Consider the following 26843-nt stretch of genomic DNA (forward strand, 5'->3'; position numbering starts at 1 on the left):
TCCAGTAGACTTTCAACTTGAGCGGGAGGCACATGAATAGGCACTGAAGAATGGTGGTGAAGGGTATAGGCTCAAGTCTTGACTCTCCCTCTTACCAGCTTTATCACCTTGAACCATTTGCTTAATTTAACTGGGTCTCAGTTTCCTCATGTTTAAAATGAAATAATAGTAGTATCTGACTTCATACAGTTGTGAAAATAAAACTTTAATTCAAGTAGGACTCTGACACAGGGCCTGCCACGTGGTAAAGGCTGGGTTGCTATTGTCATTCTCATTACCACACAACAGCTATAGGGAGGCCCTAGAAGAAAAACCTATTTATCTCTCTTTTAATGATTGTGCAAAGCTCATTTCACCCAAAAGAAAATGAAGATCAAGATGGGTAATATATAAAATATATAAATTTTGAGAAATGAATACATTATATATATATAAATGTTCATAGGATTAAAAGAAGTCCTTCATCTATTTTTAAACATGTGTTTGAGGTCTTGTGGATGATTCCTAAACCCTTTTGTTTCCCCATTTTATAAGATGTACAGACTTTACATTAGCCTGCTTGGACAAAGCATCAAATGTGCTTGCAGAAAAAGTGAGCTTGATGGGAGGATTGCTTAAGCCCAGGAGTTTGAGGTTGCAGTGAACTATGATCATGTCACTGTACTCTAGCCTGGGTGACAGAGCAAGACCCTGTCTCAAAAAAAAATGAGCTTGAACATTTGGAAAGACCCGTAACACTTCATATTCATTGAGCTGACCTGTTCTTAGATTAGGAAGGTGCCAGGGAAATGGTTGCTTAGCAACTAATGGAGTTAAACGAAACAGTCTGTTAGCTGGGCTCTTGCCCTCATCTGTGTGCATGCCTAATAATGGAGATGGGCTCCAGTGTGTGTTGTCTGACTCAGCTGTCAAACAAAAGTGCTGAATAAAATGCAAGATCAAAGAGAGTATCCACACCTGGACTGGGCACCTATATTTGTGGTTATATACACCTTCCTTTATAAGTTGAAGAAAAAGTTATTAAGAGAGAACATTAAAAATAAGAGAGGGACTGTTAAAATTTTAAGAGTGATAATTAGTTTCCATTGAGTTTTGAGAGACTAAGATAATAAGTGATAACTGAGGAAATTCCACACTATTATCTTCAACATTCTTCCAAAAAGTTCTCTATAGAAAGGGGATAACAGGGTAGGGTGCAGTGGCTCACTCTTTTAATCCCAGCACTTTGGGAGGCTGAGGCAGGTGTATCACAAGGTCAGGAGTTTGAGACCAGCCTGGTCAACACAATATGGTGAAACCCCATCTCTACTAAAAACACAAAAACTAGCCGGGCGTGGTGGCACACACTTGTAGTCCCAGCTACTTGACAGGCTGAGGCAGAATCACTTAAATCCAGAAGGTGGAGGTTGCAGTGAGTCAAGATCACACCCCTGCACTCCAGCCTGGGCAATCAAGGGAGATTCCATCTCAAAAAAAAAAAAAAAGAAAAGGGATAACAGATCTTATGGATGACATTGTAAATTCTAGGACAGAAACTGTGTGTTTTAATGCTTATCTGCTCCTGTTCCTTATTTATGGCCATGACACACATTATGACTAGATCTTGACCACTCTCACTTGAGCTGGCTGTGGCCTCACAGCCCTCAACAGGGCTCCAGGAAGCCATTACCAATATCAGATTGGGTAGGTAAGAAACTTCCTTGTTATTCTTTATGACAAATTGAAACTTGTTAAAAACTTCTACTTTTTGAATTCTATGAGAATATTCTGAGTGATTTGTGTCAAAAGCAGCTTTGAGGTGGCCACATGAAATTCCTATTAAGGAAAATGGATAAGAAGGAAAGAGACCAAAGAAAATCAACCAAAATAATTGGGGAAAAGGGAGACAGTGTGAAAGATTTGCCTGAAAGTTTTTACCACTGACGCCATTCAAGAGCTTGGGATGATTTACTGTTTTAAAGACCAACTCATTGAATCCACTGTCTTTGTTTTTAAATAACTTTTATTTTCTGTACAGTAATCACTCCCACCCCTCCAAATCTGGGGATCAATCCTCCCATGCTGGGATTTGGACTCAGGCCTTTTACCCAGCCTTCCAAAATTCTAGCATTGGCTTCAAGCACTAACATTTTATGACTCAGAGAATTTGGATTAGATACTATTTCCAGTAGGAGACTCCAGAGCTGTTACTATATATATTTGAAAGGCTGTTAAGCAGAAAAGAGAGTTAACTTAATGACCTTCTCCTATGACCACGGGGAGAAAGTTATAAGGAGGGTGATTAACAGTCAATATTTTGAAGGTTTTACTAATAATTCTCCAGCGAGGAACACGCTGTCCTGAAAATATTAGGTGTCTCATTACCTCAGGTATTCAAGTATGCAAGGAGTGTTGCAAGGGGAGGACTGACTACCCCAGCTGTTCTTCTCAAACATTGATGTGCATGTGGTTCACCTGGGGCTCTTGTTAAAACTCAACTTTCCCACCCAGTAAGTGTGAGATGGGATCCGAGATTCTGCATTTCTTACAAGTTCCTTGGCAATACCAATGCTGCTAGTCCAGGGACCACACCTTAAGTAAGGAGGGGCCAGTGATCTCCAAAGTATTAAAATTCCAAAATTCCATTTGCAGAAGAGAAGCTAGAGTTTACTCTTGCTTCTTATACACTTCCAGCACAGCTTTGAAAATCACGTGGAGTCTCTTCTGATCTTATAGAATTCTCCCTGAATTCCTATCATATTTTCCTCAGAAAGAATCCCATGCTCTGCCTCCTCAGTTGCTTCACCTTTCTTTCTTTCTCCAGGCTTTCAACCTTATCTGATATCACTGTTCTCTAAAAACATTTCCTTTATTCATACTCACTTTCCCTGATCCACCCAGACTCTATCACAACTGGTCGCTCATTCCTTCGTGCAAGCCCCAAATTTTGTCTTAGGACAGCTGTCAAAATGCAGGAAATTTAGGTTATGTCTCAGTCAGGGTGTCCTTAGAAGTTTGTGAAAAGCAGGATTGTGCCATTGGCTGCCATCTAAGAGAGATCAAACAGCCTCTTCAATTCCTTTGATTCATTCAATAATGGTTTAGCAAATGTATTCAATAAAGAAGAGTAAAAGTGCCATTCCTAAACATCTGAAAGAGGCAAATTTGTGACAGATAAAATGATGTACTTCTTTGTATGGTGAGTAGGAATGTATTGTGATCCCATGTTCAGGGGATACAACTAGAAGGTAACAGAACCACCAGAGGAATAAGGAGCAGCATAGGGATCTGAGAGGGCAAGCCAAAGCTGAAGTCAAATGTGTGGATGCCACTTTCCAGAAGATGGAAAGACTGGCAAGGACGAATACCTTTTGTGAGTTACCTACTTCATGGTGAGCAGCAGTTTCTGGCCTTCACAATTACCATGACTTTAGCTAATAAAGAAACAACTTAATTTGTTTCATTCCATCCTTTTCTCTCCCAGAAGACCCAGGCCATATTGAAACATGGCCATATTCAGAAAGAGGATAATTCTAAACAGACAGGATAAACCATAATGATGCTTGTTTTGAAGGGCTCATTATCACTGTATAGTTAATTTAGGAAGCAACTGTGCCAAGAGCAAAGCTGTGAAACACAGCTAGATCCTTTAAATAAACAAGCTACATATTTGAAGATTTTAGAAACAGACAACATGTAACACAATTTTTACCATATAAAATGGATCTTTATGTGGTTAAGGTGAGGGAAAATTGATATTTTTGAGATATTAATTTTGTTGCCTAATTATATTTACAGTAATATAATTTTACTGTTTTAGTTTGTCTTGTGTTATTTTATTCTCTGAGAGTATACTATGGGAGGGAAAGTTAAAACAATTGTAAAGAGGAAAGAAAACCAACAACCAAACATCCTCACTCTTTCAGTCCATTTAGCAACCCAAATGCATTGGGTTGTTTTTTCATTTGCAAGATAAAGGAGGTAAATAGTCCAATTTAACTGAGATAGGGACTCTCCTCTCCCTCATGGAAGGGAATGGACTATTGCAGTTAATTGAATGGTCTCATTAACTGAGATTTACTATCCATTCTCTCTGTGAGGTAGAGAATGTAATAAAGGCTAACAACCATTAACACTAAATTGAGTAAAATGCAATCTTTGTTGATTCAGAAGTTAGTTCAAATCTCTGTAATGCCTCATGGCCATTGTAAACATCACTAATTATGTAACAGTGGGCATATAGAAATGTAAGATGTAATGGATCTGCTATAATCACTGAAAGTTGCTCTTTTCAATGACTTCCTTAACCATGCCTGTTTACTTTCATTTAACTCTTTTTCATGCTCATAAAATGTAAGGGTTGAATGTACCTCCAAACAATTCAGTTATTTCATGTGTAAGATTATTTGTATTCTTGATAAAATGGGAGTCACAGTGGTTTTGACTGTGTTCAGTGTAACTCCAAAGCTGCACATAGTTTGCCAGGTAAAAAGATCATATTTTACCAGATGCCTTAAAAAGTCTATCATCTGCCATTTTACTTATCTATGAAGATGTAGTAAAATTTTTGTCAGTTTTGTGTCATAAGATACCTACCTAAAATGTAGCTGTAACTAATCTTGTGTCTGCATGACAGCTAACATGCAAAAAACTTCAAGAAAACTTACTTCATGTACTGTGATTTTAGGACTCAATTTGCATCATTTCTGTATGAAATAAAGAGGGAATAACATACAAGTCCACACCTCCCTCTGTGGTAGGCACTTAAGCTGGATTATATACTCACAAACTAGGTTTTCAATTAGAAAGATTTGTGTTGGTGGCAGGACATTAACAGCCACAAGTGAGCTGTAATGACTTCAAATCTCACTCTGGGCAAGGCTCTTTCACAGACAAAATCATGTGAACTAAGCATGAGTCTGTGCAATGCTTTCATATTTCTAAGCAGAACTTTATCCTATGCTTTGGCAGAATGTTATGACTTGATAGAGAACATTGACATATGTTCTTTTTTTCCCTAAATGTCTAGCTTTGAACTCACTTGTGTGTTTCTCAAATGTTTAGCTTACAGTAGATGCTCTTTCTCTTTAATTACGATTTTACATTTTGGTATCTAAAACACCTTACATGCAGAACATTCTCTGTTACATAGAACTAATTCTTTTTGTTTATGACACTGTAGGGTGTCAGGATATCAACTACAGATGAGTTTTGAAGATCATGTTTGTTGCTTCATTCACTTGCTATATTTATTGCGTGTATGCACTCCCAGGATCTCAGGATACCACAGTGAGGAAGGGAGATACGTGAGGCACCTGCCTTCATGGAGCCTGCATTATACCTTTTCAAGATGGTCTATGCTTAAAAATATTACCGTTGGTCTCATCATCTCTTTTGCTGCCAAGGAGACTTTGTCCTTCCTTGTGGTCTCTAGCAGGTCTCTGGATATTTTCACTAGCTCAGATAGACTAGGCAACTGGTGTTTCACTGACAAATGGCCAAGTTCTTCCTTATCACTAAGTGATATCCAATGAGGCTCTTTCTAATTGAGATGTCTTTTAAATTTATTATACCCAAGACATCGACCTTGATATAATAGTTCCCCTTTTTAATTTTTAGGTTAGCCAATTCTAGTTTTTAAAAATTATGATAAGCATTAAAATTTTAACATTAAATGTCTTTTTTTTTAATATTTTGAGATAGGATCTCACTTTCTTGCCCAAGCTGGAGTGCAGTGGTGTGATCATAGCTCACTGCAGGATCAAACTCCTGGGTTCAAGCAATACTCCTGCCTCACCATCTAGAGGAGCTGCTACTACAGGTGCACACCACCATGCCCAGCTAATTTTTTTTTATTATTGTTTGTAGAGATAGGCTCTCCCTGTTTTGCCTAGCCTGGCCTCAAACTCCTGGCCTCAAGTGAACCTCCAGCCTCAGCCTCCCAATGTGGTGGGATTACACACATGACCCACAGTGCCTGGCAACATTGAATTTCTAAAACAGTGTGATATGATGTCAAAGCGGAAGTTCTGTATTTAAAGAAGTGGTGGTGATGATTTTTTAAATAGGGTCATTCCATAAAGTAGAGGTCTAGGAGTATGTTGCAAATGTAAAGTTCTGAAGCCAGAGATAGGGATTTAGAGTGAGATTGTCATTTGGAAATTATTTGAAATGAATGGATTTAATCAGTAGTTGAGTGCAGGGTGCTGTTTCTCAACTCTTGTTTCAAGTGGAATCAAAGGGAAACATGGGACAGTAGGATAATCAACCTGGAACGTAGTAACAGTTTCTAACTATTAAGCATCTACTATATGCCATGAATTATACCTGATATTAAGCGTATTTGTATTTAAACCTATGACAATCCTGTGAAGTTGCTATTACTCCCATTTTACAGATAAAGGGCCTGAGGTTCAGAGAAGGTATCACATTAGCCAAAGTTTCAAGATAAACTGCCCATATGACCAGTAGGTTATATAACCAGATGAATCTTGCTGCGTAGTTTGGAACATTAAGAATAAAGCAAAAAATTTTAAAGGGAGTTGTTTGAAATACATGAGTAATGCATGTTCATTGCAAAGATTCAAAAAATACTTATGTAAATAGGATAAAATTAAGTCTCGTTTTTCCCTTTATACTCATACTCTATAATATAGCAATTATAGATGCATTTAATTATATTGATATAAAACAATTACCAATTTGGTGTTCTATACAAATGTGCAAATATAGGTACACATTATTTAAGGAATTGTGTTTTCCTCCCAACTCTACTGATCCTCGGATTGAGGATCTCTATTCTATGCCTGTATTACCCTGATTACTTTTGAAAGACCCTAGAAAAGTAGATTTTACAGACTCTTTTGGCAGACTGTTTTGTTTTATTAACCTTTGTTCTCAGGAATTTTTTCCATTTCATTAACCCAGATTATTCTTCTGCAGTTTGAGCCATTTCAGTCCTGCTGTACATATGGGATTGGTGGCAAGCAGCCAGTCAGCACATTGGGTGCAATTACAACTTGAAAAATCTGAAAACAGAACTTGGTTGGTGTGGGGAATATTAACAACTTAACTGCCCATGTAGTAAAAAGCAGACACTGAAAACAACTGAAATTTCTTTCAAGAAGTTTAGAAGCAAATTCCTTTCAAGAAGTTTAGAATCAAATTCAACATTTTACAAACTGAGGGTTTTTTTTTAAACTGTGATCTGTTTTTTAATTTTGGAATTTCAGGTAATCGTCTACATATGCATAAACAAAATCTGCTTAACTCTAAAGACAATTTCTTGTTAGCATTTTTTATCTATACCCACACTTGGTTAAAAAAACAACAACAACAGTGTCCTAGAAGTCAACTCCAGAATGTGATTTAAGAAAAGGAAAAAAAAAAGAAGAAAAGAAAAACAACAACAGGAACTGGTACTCCTCCTAACATATCAATCATTTTAACTAGGAATACATAAAAGAAACTTTACTACATTTCATTGTTATCACAAAATATTAATTTTACTAAGAGCTTGCCATATGTCAGGCACTCTTCACTTTGTATATATACTTAATAGACCACAGTATAGTGTCAACATAACTTTTATATGTACTGGGAAACCAAAAACATATGTATGACTTACTGTATTGTGATACTTGCTTTATTAAGGTGGTCTAGAACTAAACCCACATTATCTCCAAAGTATGCCTGTGTAAGTGAGATCATTCAGTATTTGTATTTCTGTGTCTAGTTTATTTCAGTTAGCTTAATGTCCTACAGGTTCATAGCATAATGTCCTTCAGGTTCTATATTGTTGCAAATGGCAGGATTTTCTTCTTTTTTAGGGCTAAATAATGTTCGTGTATGTGTATGTCTCACATTTTGTTTATCCATTCATCCGTTGAGGAACATTAAGGTTGTTTCCATATTGTGGCTATTGTGAGTAATGCTGCAATAACCATGGAGTGTGGCTATCACTTTGAGATACTGATTTCATTTTCTTTGCATACATACCCAGAAGTGAGATTGTTAGATCATAAGGTAGTTCTATTTTTAATTTTTTTAATCAACCTCTTTATTGTTTCCCATAATGGCTGTACCAATTTACATTCCAACCAACGATAAACAAGGATTCTATCTTTTCTACAACCTCACCAACATTTACCTTTCATTTTTTGGTAATAATTATTCTAATGAGTGTGAGGAGACACCTCATTGTGGTTTTTACTTGCTTTTCCCTGATAATTAGTGATGTTGAACATCTTTTTATATGCCTGTTGCCCATTTGTATGCCTTCTTTGGAAAAATGTCTAATTAGATCCTGTGCCCATTTTAAAATTCAGTTGTTTTCTTGTTTTGCTATTGAATTTTGTGAATTTCTTGTATATTTTGGATATTAACCCTTTATCAGATATATGGTTTGCAAATACGTTTCCCATTCTGTGCATTGTCTTTTTAATCTGCGTGGAAGCTCTGAAGAGAGCAGTGGATTTCCCAGCACATCATTCAAGCTCTGGTAAGGGACAGACTGCCTTCTCAAGTGACTTTCTGACCCCAGTGTATCCTGACTTTGAGACACCTCCCAGTAGGGGCTGACAGACACCTCATAAGGAGAGCTCTGGCTGGCATCTGGCAGGTACCCCTCTGGGACAAAGCTACCAGAGAAAGGAATAGGCAGCAGTCCTTGCTGTTCTGCAGCCTCTGCTAGTGATTCCCAGGCAAGCAGGGTCTGGAGTGGATCTCCAGCAAACTCCAGTAGACCTGCAGCAGAGAGGCCTGACTGTTAGAAGGAAAACTAACAACCAGAAAGAAATAGCTTCAACATCAACAAAAAGGACATCTACTCGGAGACCTCATCCAAAGGTCACTGACCTCAAAGACCAAAGGTAGATAAATTCACAAAGATGGGAAGAAGCCAGTGCAAAAAGACTGAAAACTCCAAACACTAGAATGCCTCTTCTCCTTTAAGGGATCACAGCTCCTCACCAGAAAGGAAAGAAAACTGGATGGAGAAATGAGTTTGACGAATTGAAAGCAGGCTTCAGAAGGTGGGTAATAACAAACTTCTCTGAGCTAGAGGAGCATGTTCTGACCCAATGAGGGAAACTAAGAACCTTGAAAAAAGGTTAGATGAAATGCTAACTAGAATAACCAGTTTAGAGAAGAACATAAATGACCTGATGGAGCTAAAAAACACAGCGTAAGAACTTTGGAAAGCATACACAAGTTTCAATAACTGAACTGATCAAGCAGAAGAAAGAATATTGGAGATTGAAGATCAACTCAAAAGAGTGACCAAGCAATGTGGGATTATGTGAAAAGATCCACGTGTCATCAGCATACCTGAAAGTGAAGAGGAGAATGAAACCAAGTTGGAAAACACTCTTCAGGATATAATCCAGGAGAACTTCACCAACCTAGCAAGGCAGGCCAACAATCAAATTCAGGAAATACAGAGAAGACCACAAAGATACTCCTTGAGAAGAGCAACCCCAAGACAAGTAATTGTCAGATTCACCAATGTTGAAATGAAGGAAAAAATGCTAAGGGCAGCAAGGGAGAAAGGTTGGATTACCCACAAAGGGAAGCTCATCAGACTAACAGCAGATCTCTTGGCAGAAACCCTACAAGCCAGAAGAGAGTGGGGGCCAATATGCACAATCTTAAAGAAAAGAATTTTCAACCCAGACTTTAATATTCAGCCAAACTGGGCTTCATAAGTGAAGGATAAATAAAGTCCTTTACAGACAAGCAAATGCTGAGAAATTTTTTTTACCACCTGGCTTGCCTTACTCCTGAAGGAAGCACTAACATGGAAGCAAACAACCGGTACCAGTCACTGCAAAAACATACCAAATTGTAAAGACCATTGACACTATGAAGAAACTGCATCAACTATTGGGCAGAATAACCAGCTAGCATCATAATGGCAGGATCAAATTCACACATAACAATATTAATCTTAAATGTAAATGGGCTAAATGCCCCAATTAAGAAACACAGGCAGGCAAATTGGATAAATTGTCAAGACCCATTGATGTGCTGTATTCAGGAGACCCATATCACATGCAGAGACAAACATAAGCTCAAAATAAAGGGATGGAGGAATTTTACCAAGCAAATGGAAAACAAAAAAAAGGAAAGAAAGAAAAAGCAGGGGTTGCAATCTTAATCTCTGATAAAACAGACTTGAAACCATTAAATATCAAAAGAGACAAGGGCATCACATAATGGTCAAGGGATCAATGCAACAAGAAGAGCTAACTATCCTAAGTATATATGCACCCAATGCAGGAGCGCCGCAGATTCATAAAGCAAGTTCTTAGAAACCCACAAAGAGACTTAGACTCCCACTCTAAATAATAGTGGGAGACTTTAACACCCCACTGTCAATATTAGACAGATTAACAAAACAAAATTAACAAGGATATCCAGGACTTGAACTCAGATCTGGACTAAGGGTACTGAATAGACATCTACAGAATCCTCCACTTCAAATCAACAGAATATACATTCTTCTCAGCACCACATCACACCTATTCCAAAATTGACCACATAATTGGAAGTAAAACACTCCTCAGCAAATGCAAAAGAATGGAAGTTGTGATAAATAGTCTTTCAGACCACAATGCAATCAAATTAGAAGTCAGGATTAAGAAACTCACTCAAGACGGCACAACTATGTGGTAACTGAACAACCTGCTCCTGAATAAAAAAAAAATTAATGAAGGCAGAAATAAAGATGTTCTTTGAAATCGATGAGAACGAAGACACAATGTACCAGAATGTCTGGGACACATTTAAAGCAGTGTGTAGAGGGACATTTATATCACTAAATGCCCAAAAGAGAAAGCAAGAAGGATCTAAAATTGATACCCTAACATCATAATTAAAAAAACTAGAGAAGACAAATTCAAAAGCTAGGAGAAGACAAGAAATACCTAAGATCAGAACAGAACTGAAGGAGATAGAGACAGAAAATTCTTCAAAAAATCAATGAATCTAGGAGGTGTTTTTTTGAAAAGATCAACAAAATAGACCACTAGCCAGACTGATAAAGAAGAAAAGAGAGAAGAATCAAATAGATACAATAAAAAAAGATAAAGGTGATATCACCACCGATCCTATAGAAATACAAACTACCATCAGAAAATACTATAAACACCTCTATGCAAATAAAACAGAAAAATCTAGAAGAAATGGATAACCCACTGGACACTTACACCCTCCCAAGACTAAACTATGAAGAAGTTGAATCCTATTAGAATGGCTCCTATAAAACAGACAATAGTAACAAATATTGTGCATGGTGAGAGATAGGCAATGATGTGGAGAGAAGGGAACCCTAGTACACTGTGGATGGGAATAAATTAGTACAGCCACTATGGAGAACATATGGAGGTTCCTCAAAAAACTAAAAATGTAGCTAGCGTATGACCCAGCAATTTTACTACTAGGTATATATCCAAAACAAAGGAAATCAGTATATTGTAATATGTGTATGTGTGTGTGTGTGTGTAAAATATATATATATATGGGGATGGGGATATTGAATAATGGGTACAAATATACAGTTTAATAGAAGAAATAAGACCTAGCGTTAGATTGGTAGAGTGACTATAGTTTACAGTAATCTATTGTACGTACATATATATATACACACACACACACACACACTTTCTTTTCCAAAAGAAAAGAAATCATGTTTATGATTCCTGAGAAAACATGGGAAAGGAACACCCATGTTTATTGTAGCACTATTCACAATAGTTGAAATTTGGAATTGGGCTGGGTGAGGTGGCTCACACCTGTAATCTCAGCACTGTAGCACGTTGGGAACCTGAGGCAGGTGGATCACTTGAGGTCAGGAGTTCGAGACCAGCCTTGGCCAACGTGGTGAAACTCCATTTTCATTAAAAATACAAAAAGTAGCCAGTGTGATGGCACATGCTTGTAGCCCCAGCTACTCAGGAGGCTGAGGAAGCGGAATTGCTTGAACCCAGGAGCCAGAGGTTGCAGTGAGCCAAGATCATGCCACTGCACTCCAGCCTGGGTGGCAGAGCAAAACTCCTGTCTTAAAAAAAAAAAAAGGTGGAATTAACTTAGTGCTCATCAGTGAATGAATGGGTAAAGAAAATGTGGTATACATACTCAGAGAAATATTATTTAGTCACAAACATGAAATCCAGTCATTTGCAGCAACATGGATGGAACTAGAAGTCATATTAAGTGAAGTAAGCCAAGCACAGAAAGACAAATATCATATGTTGTCACCCACATGTGAGAGCTAATAAAGTGAATCTCATGAAGACAGAAAATAGACTAGTGGTTAGCCTCCCAATAGGCTGGGAAGGGTAGTTGGAAGGGGGACGATGATGGGGATATTGAATAATGGGTACAAATATACAGTTTAATAGAAGAAATAAGACCTAGCGTTAGATTGGTAGAGTGACTATAGTTTACAGTAATCTATTGTACATTTGAAAATAGCTAGAAGAGAATGATTTGTATGTTTCAAGCAAAAAGAAAAGACAGTTTTAAGGTAATATCTCAAATACACTGATTTGGCCATTAAAAATTATGACTATATTAAATTATCACATGTACCCCCAAAATATATGCATTCCTGAGGCATTGATAAAATTTAAATAAACAAAATTGCTAAAAGATGATTATTGACACATTGGAAAATGTTTAAAAAATCACATTTTTAAAATTAAATCAGCATGAACTAAATGCTACATAGCACAGTGAAGTCTTTTTTGTTTTTGTTTTTTACTACTATGAGGTTTACTTCTATAAAGTTAGCCCAACTGCAGAATCTAAGGGAACAGTTCCCATAAGACTTCTCTCATTATCAGTAAACAAAATTGAATTCTCTTTATATTTTTCAAGTCAAAGGTTAAAGGTGCACAAATTAGTGTGGGGTTGTTTTTTTGTGTGTGTTTTTGCCTTTTTAATTTTTTTATGGGAACTCATGCATTTGTTTACTTTGGAAAGTTTTTATTTTTTTAATTTCAAATTTTCATTTGACATACTGATTTGCAGTAAGTTGGCCATTTGGGGAATTGGTTGGGGGCAAATTGACTTGCACTGAATAGCTTAGTGGTTCTCAAATTCAAGTGGGCATGAGAGTCACCTGAAGGTGACTGTAGTGGGGTTCGGAGAATCTGTACTCAAATATGTTCCCAGGTGATGCTGATGTTGCTGGTCCAAGGGCTACACTTTGAGAACCACTGGAATATAGTATGTGATACATGGCTGATATGGCTAAGCTTTGTGTCCCCATCCAAATCTCATCTTGAATTGTAATCCCCACAGTCCCTATAATCTCCACATGTCAAAGGAGAGATCTGTGGAGAGTAGTTGGATCATGGGGCAGTGTTGCCCCCATGCTGTTCTTAAGATAGTGAGTGAGTTCTCAAAAGCTCTGATGGTTTTATAAAGGGCTCTTCCCCTTCACTCGGCCCTTCTTCTTTCTGATGCCTTGTTAAAAAGGTGCCTTGCTTCCCCTTTGCCTTCCGCCATTATTGTAAGTTTCCTGAGGCCTCCCCAGCCATTCTGAACTGTGAGTCAATTAAACCTCTTTTCTTTATAAATTACCTAGTCTTAGGCAGTTCTTTATAAGCACTGTGAAAATGAACTAATACAATAGCAGATGAGAGGAATTAGGGTTTCATTCAACTGAGGCAGAAAAAAGCAGAGAAGTCAGGAGATGAGGCTTTTCATGTCCTGTTGGGCAGGATGTTTGGGATTGCTGCATATAACTTGGTAACAATGAGAATTCAGGACCAAGAGAAAGAGTTCAGTGAGCCAAAACATCATCACCTCAAAATGAGACTGTGTATTATATATAGAAGTACTGTATATAGTGAGGAATGCCATCCTGTGTGTGTTGTTATTGTAATAGATTAGACATCAAAATGATTTGCAGTGGTTTTTGTGGATGAAGCTTTGTAGAAGCATTTCAAAAATCAAAATCAATTACTAATTTGTAAAACTTGATTTCCCTGGTCTCTCTAGGATTTTGTCTTGATCCCTTGCTTTTAAAGTCTTCTAAGTATCTATCTCTTTTTCCTCACCTCAGGCAATGTTCAGTCTTTGTATGGTGGAAAGTGGAGCTGATGAGGTTAATTTGCATGGTGTGACCAGCCTCGGCTTAAAGCAGGCTCTGGAGTTTGCATACACAGGACAGGTATGGTATTAAATGTGATCTGAAAGTTTTAATTTTTTAACTACACCTAACCAAAGGAGATTATCCTTAGGGTATGAGACGTAGTTATTGTTCTTACTCATTTTGATGTTAAAAATAAAATTCATATCACTTAATTTTATAACTAAAGTTATGGAAAGGTAAGTAAAGCAATTTGATTTTTAATATGATCTGGCGAACACAGTATTTTAAACTTAGTGCTTGCTGGTGTGATTTTTTTGAATATCTTAAAGAACTATCATGAGGGAAAGGGTTTGCAAGATAGCAGATTCTCATTGGTATCACTGAAGCTCAGTGATTCAGTCATGGCTTTATTGTCTTAAAAACAAGACAAGAATTTAGAGCCACCAAAATTCATGTCCAACATCTTGGCACCATGTCCTCCACATATCTCAGGGTCAGAATTGAAGGCATTTAGATTAGTAGATTGCGATGGTTTGAAATCCTAATATATTCATGACTAAAATTGTTATAGGATTTACAGGACATCAGAGGATATCCATTTATATTTGAGAACTACTCAAATAATTCAAATACAGACTGGATGTCTAGCTCCTCTTTTATAAACTTTTGTTCTTTAATACTGTTTTATCCAACTTGGATTCAGTATCTTCTATGCAAAAATGAGAGCATCTTCTCTTGAGAGGCTCACATTCTAATGAAAGAAAGAGAGGCAAATACATAATTATAATTCCTCACTGATACTGGAGTTATAACAGAAGAAGAATACAAAACAGAGTGGGATAAGGGTGTATGTGGTCAAGTATGAGTACCAGTACAGAATTTTACAGAGAAGGTGGTATTTGGGTCTTGAAGAATGTGTGGGAGCCCATTTTCGTCTGCATTTTATTTTTGTTTAATTTAATTCTTAATTGGCAAAAATAATTATATATACTTATGTGATATAAATGTGATGTTCTGATATGTATTTAAAATGTGGGGTGATTAAATTAGGCTAACAAATCTGTCACCTCACCTACTTATTTTTCTGTGGTGAAAACATTTAAAATATATTCTTCTAGCAATGTTGAACTATACAATGCATTATTATTTATTATAGTTATCTTTCTGTGAAGCAAATCACTGCAGCTTATTACTGCTGTCTAGCTGAAACTGTATACCCTTTGATCAACATCTCCCCCTTAGTCTGTCCACCCCTGATACAGTTTGGATGTTTGTCCCCTCCAAATCTCATGCTGAAATTTGATCCCCAATGTTGGAGGTAGAGTCTGTAGGTAGATGTTCAGGTCATGTTGGTGGATTCTTCATGAATAGACTGCTGTCCTCCCTCAGGGTGTCAGTGAGTTTTCACTGTTAGTTCCTGTGAGAGCTAGTTATTAAAAAGAGCCTAGCACCTCCTTTCCACTCTCTTGCTTCCTCTCTCATTATGTGATCTCTGCACATGCCAGTTCCCCTTCCCCTCTGCCATGAGTGGAAACAGCCTGAAACCCTTACCAGAAGCAGATGCTAAAGCCCTGTTTCTTGTTTAGCCTGCAGAATCATGAGCCAAATAAATCTTTTTCTTATATAAATTACCAAATCTAAGGTATTCCTTTATAACAACACTAAATGAACTAAGAAAACCCCTCCTCTAGCCTTTGGTAACTGTCATTTTACTTGATACTTTTATGAGTTCAACATTTTTAGATTCTGCATGTAAGTGAGATCATGAAGTATTTGTCTTTCTGCCTGGCTTATTTTACTTAACATAGTATCCTCAAGGTTCATTCATGTCATTGCAAATAATGGGATTTCTCCCCTTTTTAAAGCTAAATAGTAGTACATTGTCTATATATACCATCTTTTCTTTATTTATTCATCTGATGATGGACAAGCAGGTTGCATTCGTATCTTAGTTATTGTGAATAATGCTGCAGTGAACATGGGAATACAGATAACTCTATAGCATACTAATTTCAATTATTTTGGCTGTTATCCAGAAGTGGGATTGCTGGTTTATACGTTAATTTTACTTTTTACGTTTTTGAAGAAACTCCATACTGTTTAACATAATGGCTATATTAATTTACATTCCCACCAACAGTACACAAGGGTTTCATTTTCTCCACACCGTCACCAATATTTGTTACTATTGTCTGTTTTATAGGAGCCATTCTAACAGGGGTGAGGTGATATCTTATCATGGTTTTAATTTGCATTTCCCTGAAGACTAATGATGATGAGCATTTTTTTCATATACCTGTTGGCCATTTGTATGTATTCTTTTGAGAAGTTTCATTAGGTCATTTGCCAGTTTTTTTGATTGGGTTATTTATTTTCTCATCTTCTTGTGATGGCTCTAGCCTTGTTCTTTTTGCACGAGATTGCTTTGAATATTCAAGGTCTAAATTGCGTTTTTTGTTTTGTTTTGTTTCTTGTCTAATTTCTCTGGCTAAAACTTCCAGTACTCTGTTGCATAGAAGTGGCCAAAATGGGCATGCCTATCTTGTTTCTGATCTTAAAGAAAGAGCTTTCAACTTTTCACTATTGAGTATGATGTTGACTCTGAGCTTTTCATATATGGCCTTTCTTGTATTGAGACACATTATTTCTATGTTTAACTTGTTGAGAGTTTTTATCATGATAGAATGCTGAATTTTGTCAAATGCTTTTACTGAATCTTTTGAGATGATCATATGGTTGTCATCCTTCATTCTTTTAATATGGTATATTACATTAATTTATTAATATTTGCATATGTTGAATCATCATTGCATCTCAGGGATAAATCCCCCTTGATCATAGTGAATGATTATTTTAATCATTCACTGTGCTGTTGAATGTGGTTTGCGAGTATTTTCTTGAGGAGCTTTGCATCCATGCTCATCATGGATATTGGCCTGGATTTTTTTTTTTTTTCTTGTAGTGTCTTTGTCTGGCTTTGGTATCAGAATAATGCTAGTCTCATAAAATGAATTTGAAAGTATTCCTTCTTTAATATTTTGAAAGAGTTTTAATAAAGATTAGTATTAGTTCTTCTTTAAATGTTTGGTAGAATTCTGCTGTGATGCTATAAGGTCCTATATTTTTCTTTAATGGGAGATATTTTTTATTAATAATATTGACATAATCTCCTTACTTACTTTTGGTCTGTTCAGATTTTTTTATTACTTTGATTCAGTCTTGCTAGGTTGTATGTTTCTAGGACTTCATTCACTTCTTCTAGATTATCTAATTTTTTGGTGTATAATTGTTCATAGCAGTCTATTATGATCTTTTGTATGTCTATAATATCTGTTGTAGTATCTTCTCTTTCATTTCTTATTTTATCTATTTGAATCTTCTCCCTTTTTTCTTAGTCTGGCAAAAGTTTTGTTGATTTTATCTTTACAAAGAATGAAGTCTCACTTTCATTGATCTTTTCTATTGTCTTTGGAGTCTTTATTTTTCACTAAATTTTCTTTAGAGGCTTATTAAAATATATGATATTACCTATTCTCTTTTCTGAGGTTAGTAGAGTTTAAGATGTGTCTTAGAATAATTGAGGCAACTCTGGCAGCTGGAAGAAAACAGTAAGTATAAAGGAAACAAGCCATCAATCAAGTAGAAAGTATAACAGGAGAAAGAAAGGTGAGGGATCACAAACTCAGGATTAGCCCAGCCAAATTTCAAGCCAGAGTAAATTAAGGCAGGCCATTATTATTCACAGAGTTGCCAAAATATATTCCTAGTGAGGTGAGTAAATCATGTGTTTTGTGTTTTTTGGTTTACAGATGTGAAGCGATACCATCTCTAAATTGTGTCTTATTATTTCTCTTTTTATACCTGAATTACATGCAGTCACACCTGCATTTTCCCATCTCCTGAGTAAGGAGGAAGGCAGCAAAACACACTGCCATGTGTGTACCTATGCAACTATCTTGCATGTTCTGCACATGTACCCCAAAACCTAAAATGCAATTAAAAAAAAAAAGACAAAAAAAAAAAAAAAAGAAAAATCAGAGCTCCTACTTCATAGGTGTGCTGTGGGGACGAAATAGTAAATTTTTTTTTTTGTAAAACTACCCAAGTAAATAATATCTGTACTTAGCTGTGCTAGCAACTAAATAGTTTAAGTGTAGAGGTCTGTAAAGCATGTTTGAAGTATTAGGAAACTGAAGAGCAAAAATTCCCGGGAAGGCTGAGTTAAAATACACATGCATAAATATGTGGCTGCCTTATTGCTTGCTTGACTGCTTTGTGATTTCCTTCAGAATGGCTAAGTTGGATGTGTGTGTGTGTGTGTGTGTGTGTGTGTGTATAATTCCTATCACACAAAGGATCTATGAAATGTTAAATGAAGTGAAGATAGCAGGAAGGGAGCTGACTTTTTGAAGGGGACAAAACCTACTTGGAAAGCAGGAAGGGCAGCTTTTTGCTGCCCTTTTTGCTGAAGGGCAGCCATATCCCATTGCCCAGGAGTCATATGCCTCAGTTGCTTAAATTCCACTTTTATGAGAAAAAGAAAGCCAAATGAGATGGAAATATAACTGGTGTAAGTGCCTTTAAAAAGAAAGAAAGAAAAGCAAGTCCTAGGGTCAGACCTGAGGTTGTATTTATTCTGTCCAAACACCAGAGACTTATTCTGACTGCATCCACAGGGGCATATGACAGCCTGTGGCACATGGCAGTAATTCATCTGTTCAGATTGTGTGCAGAGGGGACAGGAAGGGGGCTGACATTTCCTGGAGCACCTTCTGAAAAAGCTAGGAACAGCACAGCACTAGGCCCTTTACATATGCTGTTTAAGCAGTCTCTTTTTTTTTTTTTGAGACGGAGTCTTGCTCTGTTGCCAGGCTGGAGTGCAGTGGCATGATCTCGGATCACTGCAACCTCCACCTCTGGGTTCAAGCAATTCTCCTGCCTCAGCCTACCCAGTAGCTGCAATTACAGATGCATGCTACCACACCCAGCTAATTTTTGTATTTTTAGTAGAGATGGGGTTTTACCATGTTGACCAGGATGGTCCCAATCTCTTGACCTCATGGTCCACCTGCGTTAGCCTATAGCTCTAAGGAATGCTGTGACCCCACTTGAGAGGTGACAAGCCCAGGGACATGCAGTGAATTGACTAAGATCATTCTCTTATTTATTTTGGCCTAGTTAGTCAAGCCCAGTCCTGCTAATTTCAAATCTGTTGTTCATTTTTTATTATACTCTGTCATTAAGAAAAGATTAAGTTATATTTGTTAAATTTTGTTGAAGGAGGCAGAAAAGTGTTTGGGCATTTAGAGAGTACACTATTTTGGTGGCTTCCTCAACTTGAAAACTGTGCCTTTTCAAGTCAGTCCATGAGAGTTTGGACTTGTTCTCTTTATGTGCTAAGACTTTGCTACAGAGTAGAAGTTGACACCTCTACTGCCTTTCTTGAACAACATTCAAGAACGTTTGGTTTCTTAAACATCTTTAATTTGCAGTAAATCTGTTTTCCCTTTGAGACATGGACACAGCTGATGGCAAAAAGAATGAAATTGTAGTTTACTTGAGATTGGTGCGTAGCTGCTTTCTCTTACTATGGAATTGAAATTAACATTAAGCAAAGTGGTTGGAGCATAGGTATGTGAGTGAAAGCATAATTCTTCAGTTTAACTGTTATTTACTGTTAGGGGCATTCACTGACATGTAGTCTTTAGCCATGATATGTATATAGATTTGTAAAAATTCAGGGCTAACATTGAGTGTATCCTGCCTATAGCTATTTCTAACAGTTTATTATATGTTTAGTCAGTTGTAATATGCATAGTATGAAATGTACGTATTTTGAGTGTCTGAAAATTGTTGCTATCTTGGAGAGAAATTGGAAGTATAGAGTGGGAGTGATGAATGAATACCTCTAACTGTAGCAAGATGTGTGTGTGTTCCTCCTACACATTGCTCTAAAGTATAGCCTTCTTAAAATTGGCCTACAGATTTCATCCAGGATATTTAAAAATAAAAGCAAATTTTCCTCTTAATGCTAATACATATTCTGAGAATGCATGCATTTCCTATCAAGTAGTCAACAGGACTGCATAAGCACATACTCTGCCTTTGTACTAATGAGAAATATGCCCTTCCTCTGGGCACACCCTACTTGGGATACTGCTTGAATAGAGCTTGGGATGCATTGCAGCCCTCGTGGCTGTCCTTGCACAGCCATACATGGAGATCATTATTACAGCGGAACCAGCTATGGAGGGCATAAAGGCCAGGCTTCCCTTGCTCTGCAGGGCTTGTTGGGGGAGCCAGGTTGCAAGCAAATGGTGACTTAAACTATGGGCATATCTGCCTTAGAGAGAAAAGGACAATGTGAATCTAAGAAAACACAAACTCCGCTTACTCTGGTGGGCAAGAGGGCTCATCTTGTTACCCTGGCTTCTCTTACTCTCCTCTCTTTGAAACTCTGACCAAGTTTATGGTTCAGACCAGTTCCGAATAGAAGAGGCATGAGGAAGGAGGGAAGATACTCTGATGGCAGTGTTGCCTGGGAGATGGATTCCAGTCCAAACTAGACAAGAGGTTGGCCACCCAGGAGCAGGCAGGTGTTTTTAGAAAATCAAAGAACAAAAACAAAAAAAAAAACCCCAGCCTGATAATGAAGAGGAGAAAACATAAAGACTCTTCTATAAAAAGAAGACCCCTGTTTAGAAAGTGGAACTTCTAGCACCAAAAGACCTTAGGAATAAGCCTCTAGAAATTTGAGTACCTTAAGACCCAAATGGAAGCAAATAGGACTGAGAATCACCGTAAGGTTTATTGTTTAACACTCTGACTATGATGATGTCAAGGAAGATGGACCAGATGCCAAGGACTGTGATACATACCTTACATGTAGTGGCGCAAGAGTTGAAACCTAGTTAGCTTCCTCTTACTTTCCAGAGAGCTATCCTTCTATTCTATCCCTTGAAGACTGATGAAGAGATTGCAGAAACCCAGTGAGGAGAGAAACTCTGCACCAAATGATAGTGACATTTATAGTCCCCTTTAAAATTCCCCATTTCCAGGCACTGCTAACTCTGTCAGCTGTGAACCAATTATGTCATATCTGTGCTTCTGAAGAGGGATGCCTTGTTATCTGTGTTCCATTGCATTTCTCTTTATTATCCAATAACTCCAGCCCTTGGCTTCTCAAAATCATAGAATTCATATCTTGGGGGACATTCACCCTAAATACCTTTCTCTGACCTAAAGGATGCTTCAGTACAGTCTTTACAAGGAAACATTATATAACCATTGCTATTCACAATTTGAAGCCTTTTGGAAATCAAGAAAACAATGATACACTGTTAAGGGAAAAATTATTTTTAAAATATTCATTTAGTTAGAGGTCTCACATAGTAACTTTTTTTTTCTGGTTGTCATTTGGTTCCCTAGTAAGTTCACAAGTCTGTTTTATATAGAGTCCTGATAATCCAAGCACTGTGCATTACATTTCGATGATCATTAACACTGTATTCCTCACAGCAGAATACTTTTCTCTGGAGACCTGAGCATCAGGCCAGGCAGCTGAGTGACAGGAATGTTAATTGGATCTGCTTTCTTATGGGCCATCCCTTCAGGGATAGATGTGTCAATTTATATGGAGAAAGTCCCTATCAGATTTACTTATAAACATAACCCAGTTGAGCTAACTGGTAGCACATGGAAAAAACATGGGAGAAAATTTTTTAAATATTTCTCTCAGGAGTAGTGTTAAGACAATTCATTGGTTCAAATATTTTAGCTTCACAATTCTTTCTTTCGCTGGCAGTACCTACCTGGCAAGTAAAAGGCTCCTGAGGCACATCCAGTGTGCCCTGGGCTCTGGAGGGTATAGTGTGAAATCCACATTGTAAGGAAGAATATAGTAGCCCCCCTTATCTGCAAGGACTATATTCCAAGACCCCAGTGGATGCCTGAAACCTCAGGTAAGTACCAAACCCTACATATACTATGGGTTTTTTTCCTATACATACACACCTGTCATAAAATTTAGTTTATAAATTAGGCACAATAAGAGATTAATAATAATCCCAATAATGAAGTAGAACAATTATAATAATACAGTAGCAACTATTTCTTATTTTAAGTAAACACAATCACTGAGATACTGTCACAGTGATCTGATAACCCAGAGGGCTGCTAGGTTACTAACAGGCAGAGAGCATGTGCAGAGAGGATATGCTGCACAAAGGAATGATTCATGTCTTGGGTGAGACAGAGTGGGGTGGCGGGAGATTGCATCATGCCACTCAGAATGGTGTATAATTTAAAACTTACGAATTGTTTATTTCTAGAATTTTCTGTTTAATCTGTTTGGACTGCAGTTTACTATGGGTAGGTGAAACCATAGAAAGTGAAACCGTTGATAATGGGGGCTACTTTATTTTGAATTTTGCAGAAAGTGACGCTTCTCTATGCCCAAGTCCATAACTGGAGTGTTGACATGGAAAGTTCGAGAAGTGTGAAACAAAAGAGGAAGTTTGAATTTCATCAATGACTTTTGCTTTCTTGGATCTTTTGAAATTAGTTATTTGCCTTGGGGGAGATTTTTCTCTTTTATGAGTGCATTATTGAAACCAAAATATAAGGAGATTAGTCAGCTTCCTGTTTGGGGGTGAAGTCATAAAATATGAACAACTTTGCTGGTCTCAAGACCTGTCTCTTTCTCACAGAGAACAGCTGATTCAAAGTCAAGTCATGTAGGAGGGCCTCCTACCTGTGGGGCAGGGTCAGTCTCTGCTTCACACCAGTTTGTTCTCCTTTATTAAATTTCTCTGTGATGTCCAGTCAGAATGTGCTCAGAGTATAGTTTGTGCTGCAAGAATTATAAAGCCATTAGTTCAGCAGATTCATGTCTAAGATGCCTCTGTGCAAAGAAGTTTAACTGTGGCCACTCTTCTCAGATCAGCTTTCCAATTCAGTATGTTTTAATTTTTGAAATATGTATTCTTGTTTTACCCAAATAATTTACAAGTTTATATCTTAACTATCTCGCAGTCACTTGTCAGAAATACAATGCCCACCCCCACCACACAAAATCTGATTTGGATATTGAGACTGCTAATGCCACACACCTCAACAGAATGTGTAAAGGCTTATTCTTCACATAATGTAGCTTTCTGGAGAGAACAGCCTGGCTCCTAAGCAGGTGCAAAAAATGGCTTGAGGGGGCACCGAGGTATGGCTGGCTTTGGCTTTTGTATTCGGGCAGGGGAAAAGGCTCTCTCCGCAGGGAGGGCTGGTGTATTTTAGAGAGAGTTTTCAGGCTTTTTTATACCTTTGCCCAGATGTAGGGCAAGCAGGGAAATAGGGAAGGGCCGGGTTTGGAAGCCGTCAGGAGTGAAATAACAAAAATGGGGGTAGACTCTATTACATTAGTCTAGCATTCTACTTGAGTGATAGTCACATTTTGGGCACATATATTTTCCTTTGGGACATTATTAAACTTAGTCGCCTAATGCAAACACAATGTGAGCTGGGTGCGGTGGCTCACACCTATAACCCCAGCACTTTGGGAGGCCAAGGTGAGCAGATCACCAGAGGTCAGGAGTTCAAGACCAGCCTGGCCAACATGGCGAAACTTTGTCTCTACTAAAAACACAAAAATTAGCCAGGTGTGATGGTGGGCACCATAATCCCAGCTACTCAGGAGGTTGAGGCAGGAGAATCACTTGAACCCAGGAGGCAGAGGCTGTAGTGATCCAAGATCCTGCCACTGCACTCCAGCCTCCCGGCCACTGCCCAATAAAGGCCAGTATTGCCTACCCTCCTGAGATGACCAGAAATGTCCATGCAAATTTTCACATTTTCCTGAGAGGTAGTATTGACTCCATTGAGAAGGACTTCTCAAATATCTTAACCAGAAAATGAAATGTCTGGGTCTTATTTAATCTCTTTATTAATCTTCACTTTTTATGCAGTGTTCTAAAAAATATACTTTTGATAGTTATTATTAGAAGTATCATCAAGCAAATCATTCAATAACCCTCTTAATGTCTGCAGGGGAATTTTCATTACATCTCAGGGTCTGAGAAGCTAGAATTCTCAGACCCTTTTAATCTTGCATTAGGTTATATTTCTTTTTCAGTTTTGATGCTAGGAAGCATAGAGCCACATTTGTGACCCACTTATAATAGTTATGAGGATGGATACACACACACACACACACACACACACACACACACCCTCTCCTGACCTCATATTACTTTGTTTTCTCTTTTCTCTTGCTTTGAGTTGTTTTGTTTTTGAGATGGAGTCTTGTTGTGTTGCCACACTGGAGTGCAGTAGTGCAATCTCAGCTTACTGCAACCTTCACCTCCCAGGTTCAAGCCATTCTCTTGTCTCAGCCTCCTGAGTAGCTGGGACTACAGGCGCATGTTGCCACACCCAGCTAATTTTTGTATTTTTAGTAGAGATGGGATTTCACCATGTTGGCCAGGATGCTCTCAATCTCTTGACCTTGTGATTCACCTGCCTTGGTCTCCCAAACTGCTGGGATTACAGGCATGAGTCACGGCATCCAGCCTTGAGTTATTTTTATTCTTAATATTAAAATGCTTGTACTGACTCCTCAGATCCTTTTTGAAATGAGGCCGATAAGATAATAAGTATATAGACTGAATAAAAAGATTTGAGACCTCTTTCTGAACATTTTTGGAATACCAGTGGGATCTGAGTGTTAGTTGCAGGCATGAATAAAGTGGTGCTACAGCCCATTAGTTCTGCCTATGAAAATGAAGTGCCTCCAGATTCCCAGCTTACTCCATAAAGAAATCCTTCCACACACTTCATAAATGTTTTCTGTCCTTGTTTCAGCACTAAAAATAAGGGTACTGTAAATTCTATAAAAATAAATTACTTTTTTATCTTTGAAAATGAAAAAATATGACCCAAAATTTTATCAAATTATTAATAAGAATAAAAGTAAAACATATTTTCACCCAAATTCTCACTTACTTACATATTATATGTTGTTATCTTTCTGCTTTCTTTAATGCTCATTTTCTTCAGATGCCCATATGTCTATGTGATTTTATAAAGATTTTGTGATTATAATTTACTTCAACTTCTTTTCTGGAATTAGATAAGGTATTAGTATGTTTGTTTTTTTATTTATATACTATGCATTTTATTTATATGCTATGCATTTGCATGCATAATATAAATTTATATTATATAACTATAATACTATGCATTTTATTTCTATACTATGCATTTTTATTTATATACTATGCATTAATACATAGATGTTTTGTAGTCTGTGCATATACTATACTTTCACTTTTCCTTAAAGATTCTTAATAAGGAATTCTTTTTTCCTTAAAATAGAATTCTTGAGCCCTCTGCTGGAACCATTCAGTATTTGTATGAAGCAGCAGTATATGGGAGTTTTACAGTTCTAACTATAAGTTTTTTAAAAAGAAAACAACTTGATAGCAAAAATATATGGTCATTGTAATAAATATAAGGATAACTAATTTGCTAAACAGTACTTTTAAGAAGATTTATATTGGAATTATATATTCCATTTGAGTAAAATAATGATGAGAATATTCAAATATTAGATATGCTAAGTTAATTTGTGAATATATTATTTTATTTTTTGAAAAATCATCACATTCTGTTTTTTTTTGTAAAGAATGAAAGAGAAAGAGAAAGGGGGAGAGAGAACAGGAGTCTTTCTCTATTGCCCAGGCTGGAATGCAATCTAGAAATAGGTATTAAAAACCTCTTTTATGCTGATGATCATGCTTAACAGCGGAGACAGGAAGGAATAGGGAAAGAAAATAACAAACAAACAGCCAACCAATATTTCATTTAAATCTGTGAAATGCTGTGCAAATGCTGAAGAGTGATTTGCTTCCATTTATGTGGTCACTTTCAAAATAGGTATAATATGATACTAAAAAAAAATGTACGTTCTGTGGACCTGGGGTGAAGAATTCTATAAATATTCACCGAGTTTACTTGTTCCAGGTCTGAGTTCAAATCATAAATGTCTCTGTTAATTTTCTATCTCATTGATCTGTCGAATTAACAATGTGGTGTCAAAGTCTCCCGCTATTAGTGTGGGAGTCCAAGTCTCTTTATAAGTCATTGAAAACTTTTCTTATATATCTGGGTGCCCCTATATTTGGTGCATATATATTTATGATCATTGACTCCTATTGTTGCATTGATCTTTTTATCATTATGTAATGTCCTCCTTTGTTTCTTTTAGTCTTGGTTACTATTGTAGTCTATTTTGTCAGAGACGAAAGTTACAACTCCTGTTTTTTTTGTTTGTTTTGTTTTTCTTTCCTCTCCATTTGATTGATGAGTGTTCCTCCAACCTTTTGTTTTGAGTCTTTGTGTGTCCTTGCTTATGAGATGGATCTGGATACAGAGTGCCGATACGAATATTTTATTTTTGTGTATTGCATAAAAACCATCCATTTACATTTTATTCTCAAATTGAGATTTATTAATTCAGCAAATACTTAATGATCGCCTACTATGTGCTAAGGACTTACTAGATGTTAGGGATGCATTCATGAGAAAATGCATATTAATGCTTTCTCACAGTAGGTCAAACTGTGATTGGAAATGCCAGATCACACACCATTGCATTTTTATAAAATGGATTAGCAGGGAACCTGAATTATTTGCATATATAGTATAAAAAAATACCTGAGTATGTTTGACACTTCAAAAGTTATGCTAATTCAGATAGGAGAAAGGATAATTG

At 37.1% G+C, this 26843-nt stretch overlaps 1 protein-coding gene across 33 annotated transcripts in view; it reads left to right on the top strand.

Moving 5' to 3' along the window:
- KLHL32 (kelch like family member 32) overlaps positions 1–26843 on the top strand; it is a 204830-nt gene that overhangs the window by 93641 nt on the left and 84346 nt on the right. For 21 of the 33 annotated variants that reach the window (XR_013534396.1, XR_013534394.1, XR_013534395.1 and 18 more), the window contains one exon: positions 14051–14158. The exons of 3 other annotated variants lie outside the window; for them this stretch is intronic. Coding sequence is in view for 8 of the 30 variants with exons in the window: in XM_078369834.1 (XP_078225960.1) it covers positions 14051–14158 (108 nt within the window). In the remaining 22 variants the exon portion in view is untranslated. Of the gene's footprint in view, positions 1–14050; positions 14159–21884; positions 22042–26843 lie in introns of all 33 variants that reach the window. 9 more of the 33 variants (XM_078369853.1, XM_078369850.1, XM_078369844.1 and 6 more) reach the window with 1 other exon arrangement.

This window comes from Callithrix jacchus, chromosome 4 (assembly GCF_049354715.1).
Source record: "Callithrix jacchus isolate 240 chromosome 4, calJac240_pri, whole genome shotgun sequence".
NCBI lineage: Eukaryota > Metazoa > Chordata > Mammalia > Primates > Cebidae > Callithrix > Callithrix jacchus.